The sequence below is a fragment of the Heterocephalus glaber genome, unplaced genomic scaffold (genome assembly GCF_053883595.1).
Source record: "Heterocephalus glaber isolate CG9 unplaced genomic scaffold, H.glaber_assembly_v1.0 deba00001610, whole genome shotgun sequence".
Lineage (NCBI taxonomy): Eukaryota > Metazoa > Chordata > Mammalia > Rodentia > Bathyergidae > Heterocephalus > Heterocephalus glaber.
Genome location: NW_028258381.1, coordinates 22652052 through 22673190, shown reverse-complemented (window position 1 = coordinate 22673190; position 21139 = coordinate 22652052). Strand labels below are relative to the sequence as shown.

Here is a 21139-nt window from a genome sequence, read left to right as displayed (position 1 = left end):
ACACCAGGCCCGCACACTTTGGCTACAGGGCCTTTATTGCAAACAAAATGTGAGGTATGAGAAGTGGACCCAGGGCCTGTGCCCGCCTGGCTGGGAAGGACCCAGAGCAGCCTGGAGGACACGGCCGTCCCTGCATGAGGTAGCTACATTGTAAGCCCCCCAAGTCCACCTCCCAGGGCTGCCCAGTGCCCACGCAGACCCCTGCCTGAGAGCAGGAGAGGCGGGCAGAGCTGGCTTTGAGAGCCACCCCTTGACCTGCATTCCAGCCTCTCAGGAAAGGCACCTTCCTGCCAGGGGCAGCCTTGGGGCAAGGGTGGCTGTCAGTAGGCCTCGTGGGGCTGTGGTCACTGCTGCTCCAGGCAGTTCTCGGTCACTCCCTGCGCGGCCAGTTCAGCCAGCACGTTCTGCAGGTAGTTGGGGTCAGGGTAGCCATGGCCCGTCACATTGCGGTCCATCTCTGTCTTGTGGTGGATCTCGTTCCACACCACTGTGTCTGTCTCCCCCGTGGTGCTGGATGTCCCGACGGTGAAGATGAGTCGTCTCTTCCAGGCCACCTTCAGAAGCTCTAGGACCTGCAGGGAGGGAAGTGGGTGGAAAAGGGAAGGGAAGTGGAAGGAGAGGAGGAAAGGAAGAAGAGAAGGGAGGGGAGGAGGAGAGGAAAGCAGGAACACAGAGAGGGAGGGCCAGTGTGAACAGCACGCTGGACCTGCCCCTCCACCCACGCTCTCCAAGGCAAGCTCCCCAGCGCAGTACAATAACCCCAGTGGGGATCCCCAGAACTCCAGCTGCAGACCCGACAGCACCACAGGATCTCACACAAGCCTCGCCCCAGCCTGGCCTGCCCTGCCCCATCTCAGTAATGGGCACTACCACCTAGATGGCCACTCTGGGCAGAGCCCGGGCAGTGCCCGAGTCCGCTGTCCTTACATAATTCATCCGGGACACACTGCCCGCTGCTCTCTGCCTCTGCATCCTCGCTGCCTTCTCAGCTTCCATGCCCGGGCCCCTGGGAGTCCTGGCTTGGGGCTGGGCATGTGGCTCAGTGACAGGGGATTTGCCAGAGTGAGGCCTTGGGTTCCATCCCCAGGAATGAGGAAGAAAAAAGCAGCCAGAAGAGTGTTTCCTAACCGATCCCCAGCAGCCCCTCTTGTGGCTTCAGGGTGCCAAGTGCGCCCTCTTCCCATAAGCACCCCACTTCTCAGGGCTGGACTGGAGGGCAGCCTGGCCTTCAGCCTCCCTCACTATGTAGTCTGGGTCCATCCGGAAGCCTCTACCCACTGCTGTCCCCTGAAGGCTCTTCCCGACCTCCTGAGGGGTCTCAGGCAGCCAGAACAGCTCAGCCATGTAGGTCCCCAGTCCTCCTGTGGCATCTCATGACCCTGACTCTGAAGAGAAAGGAGCCTGGCCTCTACCCTCTCTGAAGCCCATGAAGCCAGGTCACTGTCCCCTGGGTCCTCAGTGAATTCTGGGGGAAGAACAATGTGGCAGCATTGCCCTTGGGTCTCGTTGTCCCTGGCACTAGAAGGCGAACCGAGGCAGACGCATGGCTGAGGGGCCTTTACCTTGCGGCCCTGGGCGTTGTCTGGGAGGTAGCACTGGCGGGGGAACCCTCTGGCGGTGAATGGCTTCCCAGGGTTGGGGTGCTCAGGGCCCTGTAGGAGGAACACAGGCTGCTGCAGAGGCTGATGGGCGCAGAGCTGCTCCATCAGCCCGGGGCCTTCCTGACTGGGTCTGCTCCTGAATTCAAGCTACAGACCTGGTCCCTCCAAAGGCCCGCAGGGAGCAAGGTCTCCCACCCACACCACCCACACCCGCTCTCCCTCAGACCTTCGAGGATCTGCCTGGCATGCGACCCCACCTGCCAACCTCCTCTTTTCCAGGTGACTCCAGGAAGCCTGCAAGGGCCAGAGTGGACCCTCCTGCTTCTCTGGTAACCCTCTGGGCACTGGGCTCTTGGGCCTTCCTCTGTCACCCCACACACTTCACAGGCTCAGCAGGCTGCACCTGGCTCTATGAGGTGGCTGAACAGGTGCCTCCCCTGGGTGACAAACTGATGAAAGGGGGAAGGGGGAACGAGATGGGCCTTGCGCTCTGCCCTCTACTGCTCAGCCCAAGCCCACGCACAAATCACAATCCTCTATGCTGCAGTGTTTCCAAACTGAGCCATGTGGAAATGGAAGGAAACCAGGAGAAAGGCATGCGACTCAGCCTCACTCCAGCTCCTGGGCCCCTCTGTCCAGGCGGGGTCCAACCCGCCACCGAGAGCTAGGGCCTGATGTGGATTCCCGACTCCCGGCCCAGGCCTGAATCTAGTTCCTTCTTCTCAGTACAAGGGTCTGTCAGGCATGAAGTGATTCCACCCAGGTCCCTGCGGGCCCCCCGTGTGGCAGGTCCCTTACCTGGATGCCGTGGGGAATGCTGTAAACTATGAGTATCGTCCCGCAGTCCTCATGGCCAGGCAGTGACACCTGGAACCTGAACACCTCCATCTTCCCCCGGGGCTGGGTGCCAGTCTTCTCCCCATAGATGGTTTTGCAGGAGGGACACTGCAGACTGCCGTCCTGGGATGAGGCAGATGCAACAGTCTGAGACAGTCACTTGCCCTAGGTGGCAGAGGAGGCCACTGGGGACCTAGCTGCAGAGCCCACCCAGTACCCAGGAAGCCTCCTCTCCCAGAAACTGGCTTTCAACGAGGTGTCAAAAGGCAAGTTTGAGAGCCAGATGTGGTGGCGCATGCCTGTAATCCCAGCATTTAGGAAGCTGAGGCAGGAGGATCACTGTGAGTTCAAGGCCAGCCTGAACTACATAGCAAGACTCTGTCTCTCAAAAAAAAACCAAAACAAAAACCAAAAAGAACACCAAAAAGTAAGTTTCACATCACAGTCTCATGCAATTCTCATAAAGGGATAAGAAGACATCAAGAGACGGGCCAGGAGGGAAAGTCAGGTTCATGAGCGTCTCCAGCCTTATCACCTCTAAAATCAAACAGACTCTGCAGTGATCTGTGGCTGCTGCAGGTCGGTGGCTGAGGTCGCACAGGGTGCCACACAGATGCCCAGGCCAGGCCGGACAGCTGTCATGGGACTTGGCTCCCTCTGTCCTCCCAATCTCTGCCCACTCTGGTGCCCAGGGGTCAGCACTGAAGAATGCACAGGACTCTGTGTAGAGGGGACCCAGATGACTGTGGGGTCCCCCGAGTCTTTCCCTCACCAGCACAGAGCCGACAGCAGAGGGTTGTCACAGGAAGATGTGAAAGGCTTGGAAGTGCCAAGGGTGAGACAGAGCCTGCAGCTTAGGAGAGTGCAGTGCCTCCCCACGCCTGGCTGGATAGCTGGGGTGCCCAGCCTCATTGGCCCCTTCCTAAAGCACGGGCAGGACTGGAAGAACCAACAGGGTCTCCAGAAAAGTCTCCAAGCTAGCTCTAGGCCCTGTCTTGCCAGGAGCGACCCCATACCTGCCACCCAGAGCCCAGCAGCAGAGCCCATGTGGCTGCAGGACAAGGACTACAGCCATCTCAGGGCTTGTCAGAGGCAGCAGGTCGCCTCCGCCCACACCCAGCCACCTCACGAACCTTGGTCCCATTGGAGTACATGGCCAGCAGGCACAGTAGGTGGAAGGCATGGCTGCACTTGGCGAGGCGGCCCACGGCCACAGGCCCAAGGGTCTTGCTGTCAGTCACGTCACTGTACCCAGAAACCACAGACAGCTTCTCCATGCAGATCATGCAGTCCTGGGGGACCAAACACAGGGCATGCTTGCCAGGCTGGCTGGGCGGCAGTAGGGCAGCTTTGCAGGGGAAGGCTGTTGTCTGTTCCTGGGGTGGGGAACACAGAGGAATCGCCAGGACTTGTGCCTGTGAGGGGCTAAGCTGAAGCAGGGGCCTGACAGGCAGTGGGAACAGCAGGATGGAGAGGACAGGAGGAGGAGAGGCTTGGAGTTGTTTTTGCCAAGGACATAGGGGCAGTCCTTGGGATGGGCATCGCAGGTGAGGGAAGAAACATGAAGAGCACACAGGCAGCTCAGGGGCACTGGGTAGATGAGGGTGGATGAGACCAAGCCTGGGAAGGACCAGATGTGGACCACCAGGCTCAGAGCGAGCTGCCTGGTGGCCATGAGGACAGAGGAGCCGCCCACGGTTGGGAACACAAGGCCAAGAGAAAGAGTGGTCTGGGGAGGTGCACAGAGAGGCTCTGGGAAGGGAGGGGATGTGAGAGGACCTTCAGGCTTCTGTTCCAACCTTTCCTACCCAGATTTCCTCATATTCAACTCTCAGGACCAAGCAGCATGGGAAGCCCTTGGCTCTACACTCCACTCCTGACCTTGAACCCTATTCTAGGACCTCCAGGAGTCCCCAAGATGTGGCTCACCACAGCAAGGACTTGGCAGGCCATTAGTCACAGGAACCCTGACCAGCACTCCATCAGCCAGAAGGAGAGGAGCACCACCTGGACAAGGGTACCTTGCTGGGCAGGGTCCAGAGCCTTGGTGCTGGGACTCCTGGAACCTGGGTGGCCTCACGCAGGATACACAGAGCTGCCCTTTTTTTTTTGGCAGTACTAGGAATTAAACCCAGGGCCTTTGCAATGATCTACATTCCCATCCTCTTTTTTATTTTGAGACAAAATAAGACTCAACTAAGAGACTAAGGCTGATCTTAAAGTTGAGATACTACTGCCTCAAACCCTCCAGAGTACTGGGATTACGGGCCTGTGCCACCATGCTTAGCTTGAGAAATTTTTCTCAGGACCACAGCTCATCCATGAGATGGGAATGACAGGTCTCAGGAGCCCTAGCCACATTGTCTTGGCGTTCCTACTTCCCACTGGAGGCTGGAGCTGAAACCACAGAGCCTGGAGCATGGCGCCTGTCCCAGAGACACCTGGGAAATACCCTGGGAGCCGAGCAGGATGGGGTCCCCATCACATGGAGTTTACTTGTCTCCAAACAAGAACCACTGAGGCATGGTGCCCAGGATGCGTACCTCATCCGGGGGTGTCTTCAGCTCTTCAGTGTAGGTTCTGATCACCTGTTCTGGCTCCAGCTTTGGAGCCCCCCCTGGAAGAGAAGGGGAAGTTAAGTGGGGTCCCAACTTGGGGAGTGATGCCAGGGAGGAAGGTGGACAGGCAGAGGTCCAAGCTGCAGGAGAAAATGTTAGCAGGGCTGAGTTGGAAGGTTAGCGTGCAAAACAGGACACTCCAGCCCCACCAGGCCACCTGCATGATGCTGGCCCAGACGGGAGCCCTGGAGGCGGCGGCGGTGGTTGAGGGTGAGGAGAAAGAGAGCAGTGGGTGAACCTGTCCTAGCTATACCCCAGGAATCTCTACTGGCCCTGTGGAGGATCCCAGAAACGTCCAACAGCAGCTTTGTGGACAAACTGCCCCTAGACCGTTCTGGAGTTTGGTTTATCCAACCTTCACCACTCTTTTTTTTTTTGATACCAGGGATCAAACTCGGGTCCTTCCACTTGCGAGGCAGGTGGCAGAACCACTGAGCTAAATCCCTGGCCCCAACCTGTACCACTCTTCCATGCTGATTTCAGTGAAAGAGGCGAGTTCTGAGTCCACCTGTCCTAGGAGCCTAGCACACATGGGCATGTTGTGCCCCCTGCAGACAATGCCACAGTGCCACTGTCTCATGCACCACCGGCTCAGAACTAGGAGAAGCACCCTGACTGCCCCCCACTTGGTCTCCAGCCACATGCATGAAGGTGGGGGGAGACCATCCCTCCACAGACCCTCAGCCCTGCCCAAGGACAGGAGCTCCCAACAAGAGCATGGCATAGCTGGGGGCTTCCAGGCAGCGGCAGCAGCAGGATCACATGGCATTGCAACCAAGCCCAGGCAGGGGCAGAAGGCAGGAGCAGGGGACCAATGCAACTTGGAAGCAGCCCCAGGCAGGGCTCCTCATGTCATCTTGGCCCCACCCCATCTCTGAGACCAGAAGGACTTCCTGGTTTGAGCCTATGCTCACGGCCCTCAGCCTCTGGCTACAAAGATATAAATCTAAGGGCTTAACAAATGAACCCTCTCCAGAGATGGCTGGTGACAGGTATCTGGGAAGTGGCTTGGTGTAGGAGAAGGGCTAGCATCAGGGAACACTGGGCTTGATTCTGGCTCTCACGCTGTGACCAAATCCTACCACCTCCAAGCCCCAGTTCCCTGAGCTAAGAGTAGAAGCCCAGTACCTAAAAAAGTGTCACTAGTACAAGGCTTCAGCTGCTAGCACCTGAGAAGGGCAGAAACCAGCAGAGGACACCACATGTGGCCACTCATACCTACCTCCATCCCCAACCTCACACACTCCCCACACTGACCCCCCCCCCACGCCACATACACACCCGTACCCCATACAGACTTCCAGAAACCATACCCTGGTCACTGGTGAGAAAGCCAGGCCAAAACAATGACCACAGGCACAAGGTAGCCACGAGTCAGCCAGGACGCCCCACCCAGAGGGAGCCTTTCCTTTTAGAAGCCCAGTGTCTACAGGCCAGGCTGCAAGGGGCCCAGGGACACCCTCTTCAAGGAGCAGGTCCTCAGGTCAAGTACAGCTGGCTTGGCACCGACCCCTCGCCCAGGTGGCCATTCAGAACTGAAGGGACCTGCCATTAGCCACCCTTCTTAGCCGGGCATGGTGTTGGGTTTGATCCCCAGTACCACACACACATACAAAAGCTGGCCAGGTGACTGTCAACCCCACAAAAGGGACATCTGGGCCCAGGAAGGCCAGAGGATCTACTGGGGCCCTGTTTCTTCCAAAACAGGCTGGGTGCCCAGGCTGCTGCCCTCTTGTCCGGCCCACACCCATCTCCACCAAAGCAGCTAAGAGCAGCCTGTGTGGAGCCCAGGGCTGGGGTGAGGAGCCCTAAAGCCACCTCTCCCTGGATACTACTCCTGCTCTATGGGGTGGGGATCAGATAGGACAGGTCATGATCAGAGTAGCTATCACTGTGCTTTGCCTGTCCTTCCTAGTCCTCTCCAGCCAACCTATGCTGCAGGCACTGCTCATGCTGGAGAAGTCACAAAGCCAAGGGTGGCTTGAGCTTCGATAGCAACCCAGGCTGGCAGGGCCCCAGTCATCCCTGCACACTACTGTGCCACCCCATAGACCATCAGAACAGCTCAGAACTTACTACGAAGCCAGCCTTATCACACACGCCATTCCTTCCATGGCTCTGAAACCCCTTCTTCCCAGGGCCATACGATAGGCAGGGCAGCGGTCAACACAGAACCTACCAAGTGACCCAGCTCTGGGAACTACAGCAGGGGCCTTTCCTGAGACACACACCAGCCCAACTGGAGGGACAGTCATCCCATCATCTCTAGCCATGCCCGATCTGTACCTTGATGTTTACAGGAACCTTGGGAACAAGCCCATCTTGTTCCACTGTGCCTGGAAAACAAGATTCCCAGAAGCTATCTCTGCTGCCTAGTGAGGGCAGGGAGAAAGGGCCACAGGGAGTTGGGCAGGGCTGGGGAGGTCAGAGAAGAGCAATTTGCGCGGGAGAGTTGGAGGCAGCGAGACTCGGAGGAGGCTTAGCAGAGGCCAGAGAGCATGTGTGAATAGGAACTACCTTTCACGGACATTTTCCTTAGTTTCTTAACTGAGCTGTGACTTTTAGAGGCCAGGCGGGAGGCGGGAGGGCTGGCGGGCTGGGGTGCGCGGCTAAGACACACGGGGAGTCCAATGGCTGACATCAGCACACTCGTCATGCCTGCACGGGTGCGAGATCAGACATGCAGAGGAGAAACATTAGAAGGAGCACTTGGCACACGACACCTGCAAACTGCCGAGTCCGAGGTGGCAGCAAGAATGGCTCCCAGGACCTATAAATCTGGAGAATCTGGAGGCTGCCAGGACTGCATTCCAGGCTGGTAACCAGGCCTGGTCACCAGTGTCCAGCTTCAGGTCCCCAGGTGTCTGCACAAGCACTTGCCTGGCCTATCCCTAGAGCATGCAGGGGGCCAAGGCCCATTGCTATAGGAGAGCAGAGGAAAAAATGCCACCCCAGGAAGATGCCTGAGCAGTTCTGGGTGGCATCGCCCCCTATCAGGTGCAGGGATGGAGACCAGATTCAGCAACATGGCAGGGCAGAGCCAAGCTGCAGAAACAGGGATGGGCCTCCCCAGCAGGGCTGGCTTCAAGGGCTCAGTCTCACCAGTGACCCCTGGCACCTCCAGGCCTTACCACACCCTCTTGGGTTGTGGTCACACTGCCTCCTGCAGGGTGCTGTCTGCTTTCCACACCCCATGTGACCTATCTAGGTGACAGGACTTCAGTGACATTGCTGAGGTGGGACCGTTGCCCCTGGGGACTGCTCCTACACTGACGGAACCCAGGGCCCTCAGCTGTGGCTTCTTTCACTGGTGCCACCAGAGAGGGAGCTGCAGCAGGCCACTGTGCATTCACCAGGCTGGCCACTGTGGCCTCCACAAGAAGAACAAAGGCTCTCAACTGGGCCAACATGCCCAGTTGGGGACAGAGGCAGAAGCTAGCCACTGGCAGCCTGGCCAGCATAGCTGAGTCGGGCAGGGGATATTATGGTGGCCATTCAGCCAGAGACCAAAGTGCACATTGGAAGACCCAGGTTCGAGCCTGGGCTCTGATGGGACTACTGCTGGCTCACAGAAATGCCATTTGCTTCCCAAGATTGTTGGTGGGTTCAGATGTAACTAACTCCCTTGGGAAATAAATGTTAGAGGGACAGAATGACAGCTGGCACAGGTGGCTGAAAGATGGGACAGACCAGAAAGAGGAGCAGTGTTTCTTAAGAGAACCCAGAGGCTTTGTATTGACCATGTCCTCTGATGGGAACATGTCCCCTGCCAGTGCCCCACTTAGGTCTTAAGCACCACCTCTGAGAAGGTCTTAGCCTCCCAGACCACCCTGTGGATCGGACCGTGTCCCCTGCCCACTCCCACCTTCTTCACCCTGCTTGTTTATTTTCTCAGCATTTTCACAGCTGAAATCATCCATGCACCTGCTAGCTGACTATCTTTCCCTCAGCACGAATCCCACTGCTGTCTGTCCAGCACCCGGGCAGGTATGATCTAGAGGAGGCACAGATTTGTGTCTGCTGAGGAATGAAAACATCCCTAGGGCCACTATTGCCAGCCAGCGTCACGACACTTCTGCCACATCCAAGACAGGACCCAGTCCCCTGAACTCTAGCCAGACACCAGTCTCAGTGCAGTCACCTGAGAGAAAGCAGTCTTGCTCCATGGTTCTAGCTTCCCGTGAGAGGCCTGAAAACCACCCTATATCTGAGACATCACAGAAACAGCAAGCAATGGCTGGGATGGGGTGGGGGCCACTGAGCAGGCCAGTTCATCTCTCTCAGCAACAGAAGCTCAGGGACAGCACCAAAGCGCCTGAACAGCTCGGACAGCAGCCATGCTTTTCCTGAGGGCATTCTCACCCCAAACAGTGCAGCCCCATTCAAAGACTCTCAACCCCAAATACTCACTAGCACCCCTTTTGGAAACCAAAGGTCAGCCTTTCACTAGGGACCAGGGTGCAGAGCCAAGCTGGTCCTCCAATGCCCTGGCTTCCCTACTCCCTGCCCAGTGTCACTCCTCCCAGGCTGGCGGGTCCTGGGCAGGTTCCTGAGCAGCAGTGCAAGATGCAGCCCTGGCTGCAGATGCTGCTTCCTCCTTGGCAGGCAGGATGTGAAGAAGCTGGCCCCAGCCCCACAGGCTGGCCCCATGCCACAAAGGTGCGGGCTGGGCGATGTGCACCAGGGGAGCGGCACCTGGAGGCACCATCACTGGGAGGCACAGCTCCTCCAGCCCACACAGTCCTGCCACAACATGACCACCTGGTCGTACACTGACCTGCAGAAACCCGTCTCCAAATGCTCATCTCCCTGTGGCTGGGTGTGGTATATTCCTGAATCCATAAACGTGGCTCAGGTGAGAGAGGACACTCTCAGCCTATGCTTCATTCCCTGGTGCCCTAGAAAATGGTCCCACTAGCAAGTATCAATCCCAGAGCCTTGGATTAATTGACTGATCAATTGATTTAGCAGTGCTGGGGATTGCACCTGGGGCCTTCAGACTGAGCTGTAGCTATATCCCCAGCCCTTTTTATTTTCAATTGAGACAGGGTCTTTTTTTTTTTTTGGTACCGGGGATTGAACTCAGGTCCTTGCGCTTGCGCAGCAGGCAGCGAAACCACTGAGCTAAATCGTCCCCCCGGCCCTAGACAGGGTCTTGTTAAGTTATTAAGTAAGTCACCAAGGCTGGGCTCCCCTGAACTTGCCACTCTCCTGCCTCAGCATCCCAGAGTGCTGGAATTACAGGCATTAACACCACATCCAGCTTGGAGCCTTAAATTTATCAGGGATGGCAGTCTAGCCACCGACACCAGTCTCCCGTATTTCCCAGCTAGAACCAAGTTTCTGAACTTTTGGGGTGTTTCCCCGAAGTAAAAGAGGTTAAAATACTTGCCTAGGGGCTGGGGATGTAGTTCAGTGGTAGAGCATGAGGCCATAGATTTCATCCTTAGCAATGCAAAGAAATAAAAAGTAAAAGAAAGAAAAATAAAAACCTGCCCTCCTCCAGGATTTCTGTGAGAGTAGAGGTTATGGTGACATTGAAATAAGCAGGGACGCAGCCCGGAGAGAGTCCTCAGCTTCAGGGGAGGTAGATGGCTAGTGTTACTTGATGCCCAGGCAGGCCTGAGAGCCACTGAGAGAAGTGACTTGAATCTGTGTCACAGCCTCAGTGAACACACCATCAAGTCCTGCCAGCATGAGGGCCATGTGGGTGCCTGGCCTGTTTATGGGTAACCTTTCTCCACCAGCAGAGCCCTATACCCTCATACTAATGGACTCACTCACAGCACCAATGCAAATGTCCCGAAAGTGGGCAGGAACTCTCTGGTCAGCATTTGCCATTCTCTCCCCTGGGACCAGCAGAGGCTGAAGGCCGGGCAGCTGCTGCAGCACCAGAAGCACATGCTGGGTGCTCTCCAGCTCCTCGATCTCCCTACCCTGCCCCCTCCCCCAGCTTTCTCCACCCCTCCTGCTGTCCCTCTATAGGTCCTGTCCTCATTGCTCCTCATCCAGCAGCCCCTGCCCCTCCCTCCCTTGAGGGGCGAAAGACCTCATCTCCTCCAGACTCCCCCCTGAGATGTACACCCACACTCTTGCTGTCCCTGGGACATTCCACTTGTCTATTCCACTGCCATCACCACCCGAAGGTCCACCAGACTCAGGAGCACCAAAGCATCATGGGAAGAGCCCAGATCCTGAACCAGAACATCAAGGGTTGAGTTCCCAGCTTTTGAAATTCTCAGGGCTTCAGTTCCATCAAACGTAAAGTGGGAATAAGAGTCTCCACCTCACGGAGCTATTTAGGGATGAAACACACAGGCATGTGCAGGAGCCCCTTGTCACTCGTCTGAATTACTGTCGTGATGACCACAGGACTGCGACAATAGGACCCTGCTGCAGGCCTTCCACCTCCCTCCTCACCACCTCTCCAGCGCCAAGTCGGAAGGCTCTTCCCTCCACACCCTTCTACCCCTGACTCTGCCCAGGTGTGTGGCCAGGTTCCACACGGCCTCCTGCCCAGCCCTGTCCGTCTAACCACGCTGTGCTGATGTGGACCTGCCAAGAACAAATTCAGTCACCAATTCCCCTGCATCAGCTGCAAACCATGAAAGTTTGTCGCACTGATCCACCTTCCTTTTCATATACTTCACGCCACCCACAAGCTACTATGAGTAATTTTTGTGGCCCCCCAACACCAGAAGAGGACTTCACAGAGTAAGTGCCAACACAGAGGTAGCAAGCAATCTAAATGGGCCCAAAGGTGTTTACTCAAAGCCAGACAAGATGTAAGTACAGCCACATGGCTGTAAGAACCCCAAGCGTGCACTGCCTAAAGCATTTCAGGACAGAAAAGTGGTTCTAACTGTAGTTCTTTTTTTTTTTGGTGGCCCTGGGGACTGAGCCCAGGGCCTTTGAGCTGAGCTACATTCCCCAGCCCCTCTCTTCCTCCCTCCTTCCTTTCTGATTTTTTTTTTTTTGGTACTGGGATCAAACTTGGGATTTTGCACTTGCGAGGTAGGTGGCGGAATCACTGAGCTAAATCCCTGGCCCCATCCATCCATCCACCCATCCATCCTTTCTTCCCTTTTTCTTTTCCTTTCTTTCTTTCTTATTTAAATTTTGAAGCTGGTTCTTGCTAAACTGCTAAGTTACCCAAGCTGTGCTTGAACTTGTGATCCTCCTGTTTCAGCCTCCTAGAATGCTGGCACTATAGGCATGTGCCATCACATCTGGTTTCTAACTGTAATTTTTTTCTGTGATTTAATTCAATGCAAAAAATGTAAAAGGGCCAGGATTGGCGGCACACACCTGTAATCCCAGTTACTCAGAAGGCTGAAGCAGGAAGATCACAAATTCAAGCCCAACCTGAGCAACACAGCGAGGCCTTGTATCAAAAACTAAAAAGGGCCAAAAAAAAAAAACAAAACTAAAAAGGGCTGGGGTGTAGCTCAGTGGTAGAGCACTTGCCTAGCATATGCAAGGCCCTGGGTTCCAACCCAATACCATACATACACACACACACACACACACACACACACACGCACACACAAATGGAAAAAAACTTTAAAAAGATGCGAAAGGTCCACACCAGGGTGCTGTCATCAGGCTCCACTCCCCCAGAGGGCTGGAGGAGGGGCAGCTGGGCTCACTCCCCAGCACTACAACATCACCAGAAAGAAGCACTGCTCTCCAGGAGCCCCTCAGGGTTTGGCCAAAACCCGAGGACCCAGATGGTGGCGAGCCCCACCCCTCCGACCCAGCCCTGTGGGGCAGTCTGTTCAGGGCACCTACCTGCAAGCGCTTGCTGGACCTTGCTGGGCTTTGACATCTGCACGGGCACAGTGGCAGGAACGATCCCAAGGCTGCTGGAGGGACCGCTGGGGAGGGAGGCACTTGGGGAGAGAAGAAAGCAGAGCTGAGTGTGCGGTGCTATCTCCGAGGGAGCAGGACTGGGGCTGAACAGAGAGCTGCTAGGCTTTGCCGTGTCCACTTTCCCCCGCCCCTGGGTGAAGGAGACCCTGTTCTGTTTTCAGGGGGACTTGAGACTCTCAGGGCAATCCCAGAGGAGGAGCTCACTAGCTTCATTAACACATGAGGCCCTCAGGGCTCCTGTGCAGAGGGGAAACCAGCAGAGGGCCCTTCTTAATGAGCCATACTGACTAGGGACAGGGCAAGTCCGTATCAGGAACTCTGACGCGATGCTCCCAGAAGGATCTAACAGCATTTCCATGGGATTCCTGCCAAAACTGTACCATCTCGTTCAAATCATAGGAAACTATCAAACAAACCCAGATGAAGGACACTAGACAAAGCATCTCTTCAGGGTGGCAAGGGTATGAAAGATGAAGTGACTAGACTGGTGCCAAGAGAACAGGAAGAATGACAAGTGTTGCAAAGTGGGACCCTGCAGAGGGTCCAGGGACACAAGGGGGCAGGTGTGGAGAACTGGAGAAAAATTGGAAAAAAAAAAAAAAAAAAGCCTTGAGTTTAGTTCATACTGTCACACCACCAGTACTTAATTAATTTCCTTAGAGGGCAGTGCGGCCAGGGTGTGCTCATCCCCAGCACTGCAGAAACCATGGACATTGCCACCTCAAAACCCTGCACCATCTTTTGCCTAGAAGACAAGGAGTGAGGGAGACATAGAAACTTCCGTACTATTTTTGTAACTCTCCCATAAACCTAAGATTGGTACAAAGGAAAAGAATTGTTCTTGACATTTTAAGTAACGAGGGCTCTGGGGCCAGAGCTATAGTTTGATGACAGCACTTGCCCAGCACATGGAAGGTCCTAGGTCCAATCTCCAACATCACAAAAATAAAATTTATTTTTTAAAATGAAGGTTTTGATTCCCACAGCAACTATATTCAGTTGAGCTCCGCTTTGAGAACCCTTAGCAGAGGAGGCCTGATTTCCTGCCAGCGGTTCCTCCTTCCAATTCCTGGGTCCTCTGCCTGAGATGATGAAATATGAAGGTTATGAAACCCTCCCACATGGTCACCACGCTGGGCTCCTCAGCAGAGGGCCTTTGTTTCTAACCCAGAGCAGGCCTGCTGCTCAGCCAATAGGGACTGGCCCCACTCAGCGACCCTGCCAGCTGCCAGCAAAGCAGCCACTGCCTCTTGGGCCGCCCTGGGTCCTGCCCCACCCTCGGTCACAGTTACAATCCTGTGCCCAGGTACTACAAGGAGCAAGCCGACCTCATTCGAACCAGGAACCCTCACACTCAGCCACAGCTGAGGGCACCAGGGGCTCCTATGGGGTCTGGAGTAGGACAGGTTCTCTGGTATTTGCCTGAGTGAAGAAAGGTTTTGTTCAAAATTTATTTTTCCCCCTTCGGTACGGAGGATGGAACTCAGGACCTGGCGCTCGCAAGGCGGGGGCAGCGCCACTGAGCTAAATCCCTGGCCCTTTGTTCGAATTTCTTGGGAACGTTCTTCCCAAACAAGATAGCCCATGTGGCTGGACTAGCAGATGAGCAGCTTCCTGCCCTCCTTAGCTACTCTCAGCCCAAAGAGAAAGGCAGATATGGACCTACACTTGCCTGGTAATGCGGAGAAGGCTGGGAGCTGGATACCTGGGCTGTCTTGGTTCCACTGAACTGTGTCATTAGGGGCAAGCCCCACTTCTTCCTGCACCTGTTCCAACTTTTTTTTTTAGTACTGAGGATAGAACCAAGGTCACCACTGTGAACTATATCTCCAGCCCTTTTTATTTTCATTTTTCAGACAGGGTCTTATGAAATTGCTAAATTGCCCATGCTGATTGAACTTGCCAGCCTCCTGCCTCAGCCTCCCAGAATGCTGGGATTATAGGAGTGCACCACCACATGTGGCTTAACTTTTTCTTCTCATGCCCCTGATAGCCTTTGTGAGTGACTCAGAGGTATCATAATTGAACCTACTCATGACTCCATCTCAGGCCTCCCAGGCAAACCCTCAGGGAGCACTGAGCTTCAGCCCTTAGCTAGCAGGCCAGAAAACTGAAGCTTCTCTCAGCAACTCCACAAAATGAGCAAGGATGTGGTAGGCTGGGGGGAGGGGAGGGATAAGCCCATGGTTTCCCCCAAGAGATTGGGTCCCTGGTGGCTCCTCCCCACAGAACACCCAGGAAATGGAATCCTCCCTCCCAGAAAATGGGGGAGGCCTGACTTGAGGGTCTGTCACCAAGGGCTGGAGCACAAAGCAGCTCACAGTGAGGCTTCCAACAGGAAGCCCCCCACGGCCCCAGCTGTCCACCCCCACCAGGTCCACCTTCTGTAGAAAACCCTCCAACATCACTACTGCCCCGTATCACTCTCCAGTCCCTCCTCATCTGTGTCTCTGCTGTGGTGAGCCGGAACCAAGCCTTACCAAGATACAGCAGTTCCCAAGATGGGAACTCAGAAGACAACCTCAGGGCTCTTTGATCCCTGCCACCATCCTCAGAGGGCTCACACTCAGACTGCTCCCCAAAGTGGGGGACCCTTCTAAGTGCCCTTCTCTGAGAGTCCCTCTAGTCCTTGCTTGTGCCCCGCCCCCCATTCCTGGTCTTTCTACTAGGCCCTCCCTGGCTTTGCTGTGGGGACCACCTCCGAATAGAGCCAAGCACACAAAACTTGGGAACTTTTTAGTGTTTGAGGTAGACAGGATCTGACAGTCATAGGCAAGTGGCAGATGAGGAGGCTCTCCAGAGAGGAAGGAGATCCAAAGTGTCTACCCCACCCAATTCCCCTGAGATGTGGGCCACAGTCAGCACCAACTCAGGACACTGATGACATGTATAGCATGAGGACCCACGCTGTGAGGTTCCAGATCCCCCAGTCCTGGCACCCAATCAATCCCCATCTTGAGCTTCAATTTCCCTATAGCATCAAAATAATCCCAGAAGGTCCCAGAGCAGTAGAGGTTCAATCTGAAGCCCAGGATAAATGCCCCAGGCTCCCCAGATCTCTGAAGGGCAGAGGGAACAAAGGTAGGCTTTTAAATCCTGCAGTCAGAGCAAAGGGAAACCCAGAAACTGACCAGTCCAACAATCCCTTAATCACGAGAGGTAAACAACGTTGGTAAGGATCAGGGCTGATCCATGGGCCCACAGCAAGTTGCTGCCAGGCCCCACCTAAACCCGTGATTCTAATCACACAGCCAAGACAGCCACGGCCAGATCCCCTGGCCAGCAGCAGCAGGAAGTAGTCCTCTCAGAGGCCAGGACAGCAGTGCAAGGCCACCACAGATGCAAGTAGGGCCATTTGGAGAACACAGAAGTGACAGGCTGAACCACAGCCCTGACTTTCAAAGCTGTTGGTCATGATCACCACCCAAGTCATCCAAATGCTATGTGAGGTGTGTCACACCTGCTATTACAGACAGGAGTGTGCATGACATGCTTTGCAAAGTTTTCCACCCGATATCAGAACAGAAGTTTTGGTCCTTAAAGGGATAAACTTCAGCTACGAGGCAAACTTAAAGCCAGCAGCTCAGTTACAGATGATACAGCTTGTCATGTATTACTGCACATCCCCAGGGGGCACAAGGAAATCACAAAGCCAGTTTCTGCCAAAGCCTGGGATGTCATCAGCTCACATAGCAGCTCTTGTCGTCAGTGGCAGCAGGTGGTTCTCACTGCCCTACCCGGTCTGCTACCTCTCCCCCTCATCCTTCTTTCCACCAGATGCTGTAGGTATTCACATGGCTTTAAGAAGCTGACTGCAGCCCTAGGGAGAACAAGGTGCCAGGAGTTCTCAGTTCTCCCAGCACCACTGGGGTAAGAGGTCAGGTGACAATGAAGCCCCTCTGGCTTTGGAGCCTGGCAGAGGAGGGTGACTGAGGAGCACGGGCCAAGCTACAGATCAGGCCTGGGAAACACCTGTTTCAAAGCCTGGATAGGCCCATGCAAGTAAAATGATAATTCCTCCCAGCCCCAGGAAAGTGGGCGAAACAGGTAGGGTTCCACACCCACCCTGGGAGGCAGGCTGCCTTGAGGCCGTGTCAACTAACACAGCCAACTGGCCTGGTTCCCCCAGCTCCCAATGCAGGGCAAGCAGCAGCTCGAAAGGCTGCTGGCACCAGGCTGAACCATCGCCAGCCCAGTAGGCACCTTTCTAACACTGACCTGGCCTGTGGCAGTAGAGCCCAGTCAGTGTCTGCAGGTCTCAGGTGAGAGGGGTAGAGCCTGACAAATTATTAGGGGATACCAATGGGCATCCTGGGTCAGAGGGAGCCAAGCCTCACTGATTCAACTCCAGAATCCTAGTTATAGCACTGTTTAACAGTTGGTCTCAAAATAATTTATAAGACCACGGGGGGGGGGGGGTGCATGCCTGTAATTCCAGCACTCAGGAGGCTGAAGCAGGATTGATGCAAACTCAAGTTCAGCTTGAACTATGCAGTGAGACCCTGTCTCAAAAAACAAACAAAAAGGCTGGGTGTGGTGGTGCACACTGTGATCCCAGCACTTGGAAGGCTGAGGCAGGAGGATTGCAGCAAGTTCGAGGCCAGCCTAGGCTACATAATGAGTTCAAGCCCTGTCTGAACTGCAAGACTCTGTCTCAAAAAAACAAAACAAAACAAATCAATCAATCAATCAATCAAAGAATAATAATTAGTAAGAATTTAAGGCTAGGTGCAGTTCAGCACCATCCTGGGCAATTTAGGGAGACCATTCTCAAAATAAAAATAAACAAGGGCTAGAGATGGTGCCCCCATGGTAGAGCACATACCTGAGTTCAATTCCCAGTGCTGAGCTGGCAGACAGAACACACTGGCTCCCTGACTCACATGGGGGTGAGGGATCTTGGAACCCTACTTGCTCAGGTCCATGTAAAAGTCCACAGAGGGCCCACTGACACCTTCATGGGCTCCCAATTCCCAGAATATTTCCAATACATGCTCCTACTCTGGAAGAAGTTGCCCTGAAAAACCCTGACAGACCCAAGGCCCACTCACTTCCACGTCTACCAGGCCCCTCCTCAGTCACTGCCCCAGTGCCTCTGCTCCCTCCTCATTCCACCTTCACAACAGCTTAAGGCCTCTCCATGTGTTCCACATGCCTTACTCTTGGGGGCTGGGTTTACTCCTACTTCTGCCACTTTCTGGCAGTGTGGCCAACCTCACAAGCCCCTATGTACCCTTCCATAAACAGAGGATGGCACCTACCTTAATGCCTCTGTGAGGACCAATGAAATCACTCACACAGCATCGCATGTAACAGAGTACCTGTCACACAGTGTGCCCTACAGAAGCTCACAGCCTCCTTGGAAACTCTTCTGAAGAGGTCTAGATGCTCAAGAGGCCACCCACAAGGTCACTGTCACCTTGGGAAGCTTCAGGTTTCATGGTGACAAAGCAGCATGGAGAGGGGTGGTGACAAGGTGGCATCAACATGATGACTGGCCATCAGTCCAGATCACAAAATGCTCTCCTCCCTGGAGACCAGGGTAGCTGCAGGCCCATGTGTTTCGTCATCACCCACCCAGGCCACTTGTCCCCAGAATGCAGCCCCCACCCCCATCACTCCCAACTCCCGGAAGCTCTCATGAGGACAAGGGGCCCCACCAGCCTGCCCAGCCATATCATGGGTGGGCCAAGGCCAGCTGACTCTCTCATGTTAAAGTGCAACCTGGTCTGGACCAGATCTAGGATTTCATCCTCCCTGACCAGGGGCTGAGAGCACCACAGGACACTCTGGGGGGACTCTACCAGCCTGCAGGTGAGGTCACCCCTGCCACCTTCTGCTGTTGGTATCCTGGCTCCCAGCTCGCCTCTGAATTAAGACTGTGGTTCACAGAACCATGTTCAGTGCCTATCCCACAGCAAGAAGCAATACACACATAGTTCCCCAGAATGTTCAAGCTTGGCACTTGCCACGCAGTACACAAGGACAGGTAAAAGGGCTATAATTTGGCTCCACAGAGCCCTATGTTCCTGAGTGCAAGGTCTGATAGGTGGTGACTAGCAAAACTAGGATCAGAGGTCAGAGAGCTCCATGGGACAACAGGGTTGTGGCACAACCAAATGAGAGGCAGCAGGGACAACCGAGGGTGTAGGTACAAATCTGCAGGTACCTGGGTGAGTCCTCCCAGGTAAGTAAAAGCAGAAGCCCACCCTGCTACCAGGGATTGTGGAGTGGACACAATGACAAGCAATAACACGAGATACCTGGCTCCACCGGAAGTGGACGGTCCAGGGGCCAGGAGCTGTGGTCCCAGGTGGGACAGGCTGGAGCGGAAGAAGGGCTGGCTCCCCAGGGCGGAAGGGGCCCCACCCCAGGGGTTGGTGGCATTGAGCCTCGGTGCAGATCTGGCCCCAGAGAGCGAAGGTTTGTTGTATGGGGCAAAGGCCTGGTGAGCCCCAAAGACGACGGCAGTCCTGTGGGAGGCTTGGGGGATGGGGTATGCAGGAAGGTTGGTCATGGAGTGGCGGTAGCGGCCTGACACAGGGCCAGTTCCACTGCCATGGAGGCACTGTTGGCAAGAGCAGGCGACTCCCAAGTGGCCTGGTGGAGCGATGACAGTGGTCACTGGGTAAGGTGGCCCTACTTGGCGCCGCACGTTCCGGCAAAAGCTGGAAGTCTTGTTGGTTTGCGTGTGGGTGGCATAGTTGACAGTGTAGTTGTACCCCAGGGGAGCCAAGTCCACAAGCTGGATGCCCCTGGCCATCTGCTGCTCCAGATAGTCACAGACACTGGCTTCATAGGCCGTCCAAGAGCCGTCATCGCCCAGCCACTCCCAGGTGATACCCTGGCCTGGGGCTGAATGCTGCGGGAACAGGTGTCTACGCACAGCCCGCATGGTACCTGTTTAAAAGCACACATAAATAAACTGTGAATTTATTAGCCACACAGACCCCAATTTCTTTTCTTTTGGTACCAGGGATCCAACTTGGGTCCTTGCGCTGCGCAGCAGGTGGCAAAACCACTGAGCCAAATCCCTGGCCCCAGACCCCAGTTTCTTTTTTGGCAGTACTGGGGATTGAACCCAAGGTCTTTGCACTGAGGTATATTGTTATGGTTTGGGTCTAGATGTCCCCCAAAAGCCTCATGTGATCATAGGCTTGATCTCAAGTGTACGAAGCTGGAATTAATTCATGATGCAATGGTAGGCTCAAGGGCACTAGGATTAAGGGTGTGACTGCTACCTGCCCTAAGTAGCCCGAATAAGATAAAAGAGGCAGGGAGGTGCTGCTGACTTGTTACCTTTGCTGCCTTGTGTGTACCATGTTGTTTCTACTCTGCCATGCCTGTTTTTGGTCCCTGCCTTGAAGTTGGCTGATTATGGACTGAAGCCTCTACGAACTGTAAGCCAAATAAACCCCTTCCCCTTTAACTTTGGGAAACTGGTATTTTGTTTCAGCAAGAGAGAAAAGTAATTAACACATGTATCTTCAGTCCTCTCTTCTTCCCCCCAACCTTTTAAATTTTGCAACAATCTTGCTAAACCACTAGGTTGTACAGCTCAAACTTGCCATCCTCCTGCCTAGGCCTCCCAGAGTGCTAGAATGCACCACCATGCTGCCCCCCCCCCCCCGTCACCCAGGTCCTGAGGATGAACCCAGGATCTCCACACTGAGCTAAAGCGTCACCCCTTTTTTATTTTATGGAAAAGGGTCTTGTGAAGTTGCCACAGTTAGACTTGAACTCATGATCCTCCTGCCTCAACTCAACCTCCCACAGTGCTGGAGTTACAGATGTCCACCCCTAAACCTGGCAAAAAAACCTTTTTCAAACAACCAAACCAAGCCTAATTATTGCTATAGGTATCCTGTCATGCTGCTCTTTGACCAAAAAGCTGGCATTAGCTATTTTTTCAGATTTAGGGGTACAGCACAGAGACTCTAGTCTCTAGCCAAAGAAACCAGGGCCCCAAAGGATTAAGTGGCATTTGCACTCCTTGGCAGGAGGTGCTGGAAACTTAAGTCATATGATATGCCTTGGACTTGATGAGGCTTTCTGAAATAATATTTTCTTCTTTTTGGTGCTGGGGATAGGATTCTGGATCTCATCTATCTAAGCACACGCACTACCACTGAGCTACACTCCCAGCGCTTAAAATATTCATAATAATTTATTAGCATGCATGAGGCCCTAGTTTCAATCCCTAGCATGGAA

General features: G+C 54.5%; 1 protein-coding gene across 13 annotated transcripts in view; it reads right to left on the bottom strand.

Moving 5' to 3' along the window:
- Positions 1 to 14: 14 nt before the first annotated feature.
- Positions 15 to 21139, bottom strand: part of Dtx2 (deltex E3 ubiquitin ligase 2) — a 42330-nt gene continuing 21205 nt past the window's right edge. For 8 of the 13 annotated variants that reach the window (XM_004840106.3, XM_087196293.1, XM_087196297.1 and 5 more), the window contains 8 exons: positions 19192 to 19828; positions 12848 to 12948; positions 7574 to 7714; positions 4982 to 5055; positions 3572 to 3730; positions 2400 to 2561; positions 1563 to 1652; positions 15 to 572 (listed from right to left, as the gene is read on the bottom strand). In XM_004840106.3, the coding sequence (XP_004840163.2) occupies positions 345 to 572; positions 1563 to 1652; positions 2400 to 2561; positions 3572 to 3730; positions 4982 to 5055; positions 7574 to 7714; positions 12848 to 12948; positions 19192 to 19828 (1592 nt within the window). In that variant the 3' untranslated portion in view covers positions 15 to 344. The remainder of the gene's footprint in view (positions 573 to 1562; positions 1653 to 2399; positions 2562 to 3571; positions 3731 to 4981; positions 5056 to 7573; positions 7715 to 12847; positions 12949 to 19191; positions 19829 to 21139) is intronic. The other 5 variants (XM_087196300.1, XM_087196299.1, XM_087196303.1 and 2 more) reach the window with 3 other exon arrangements.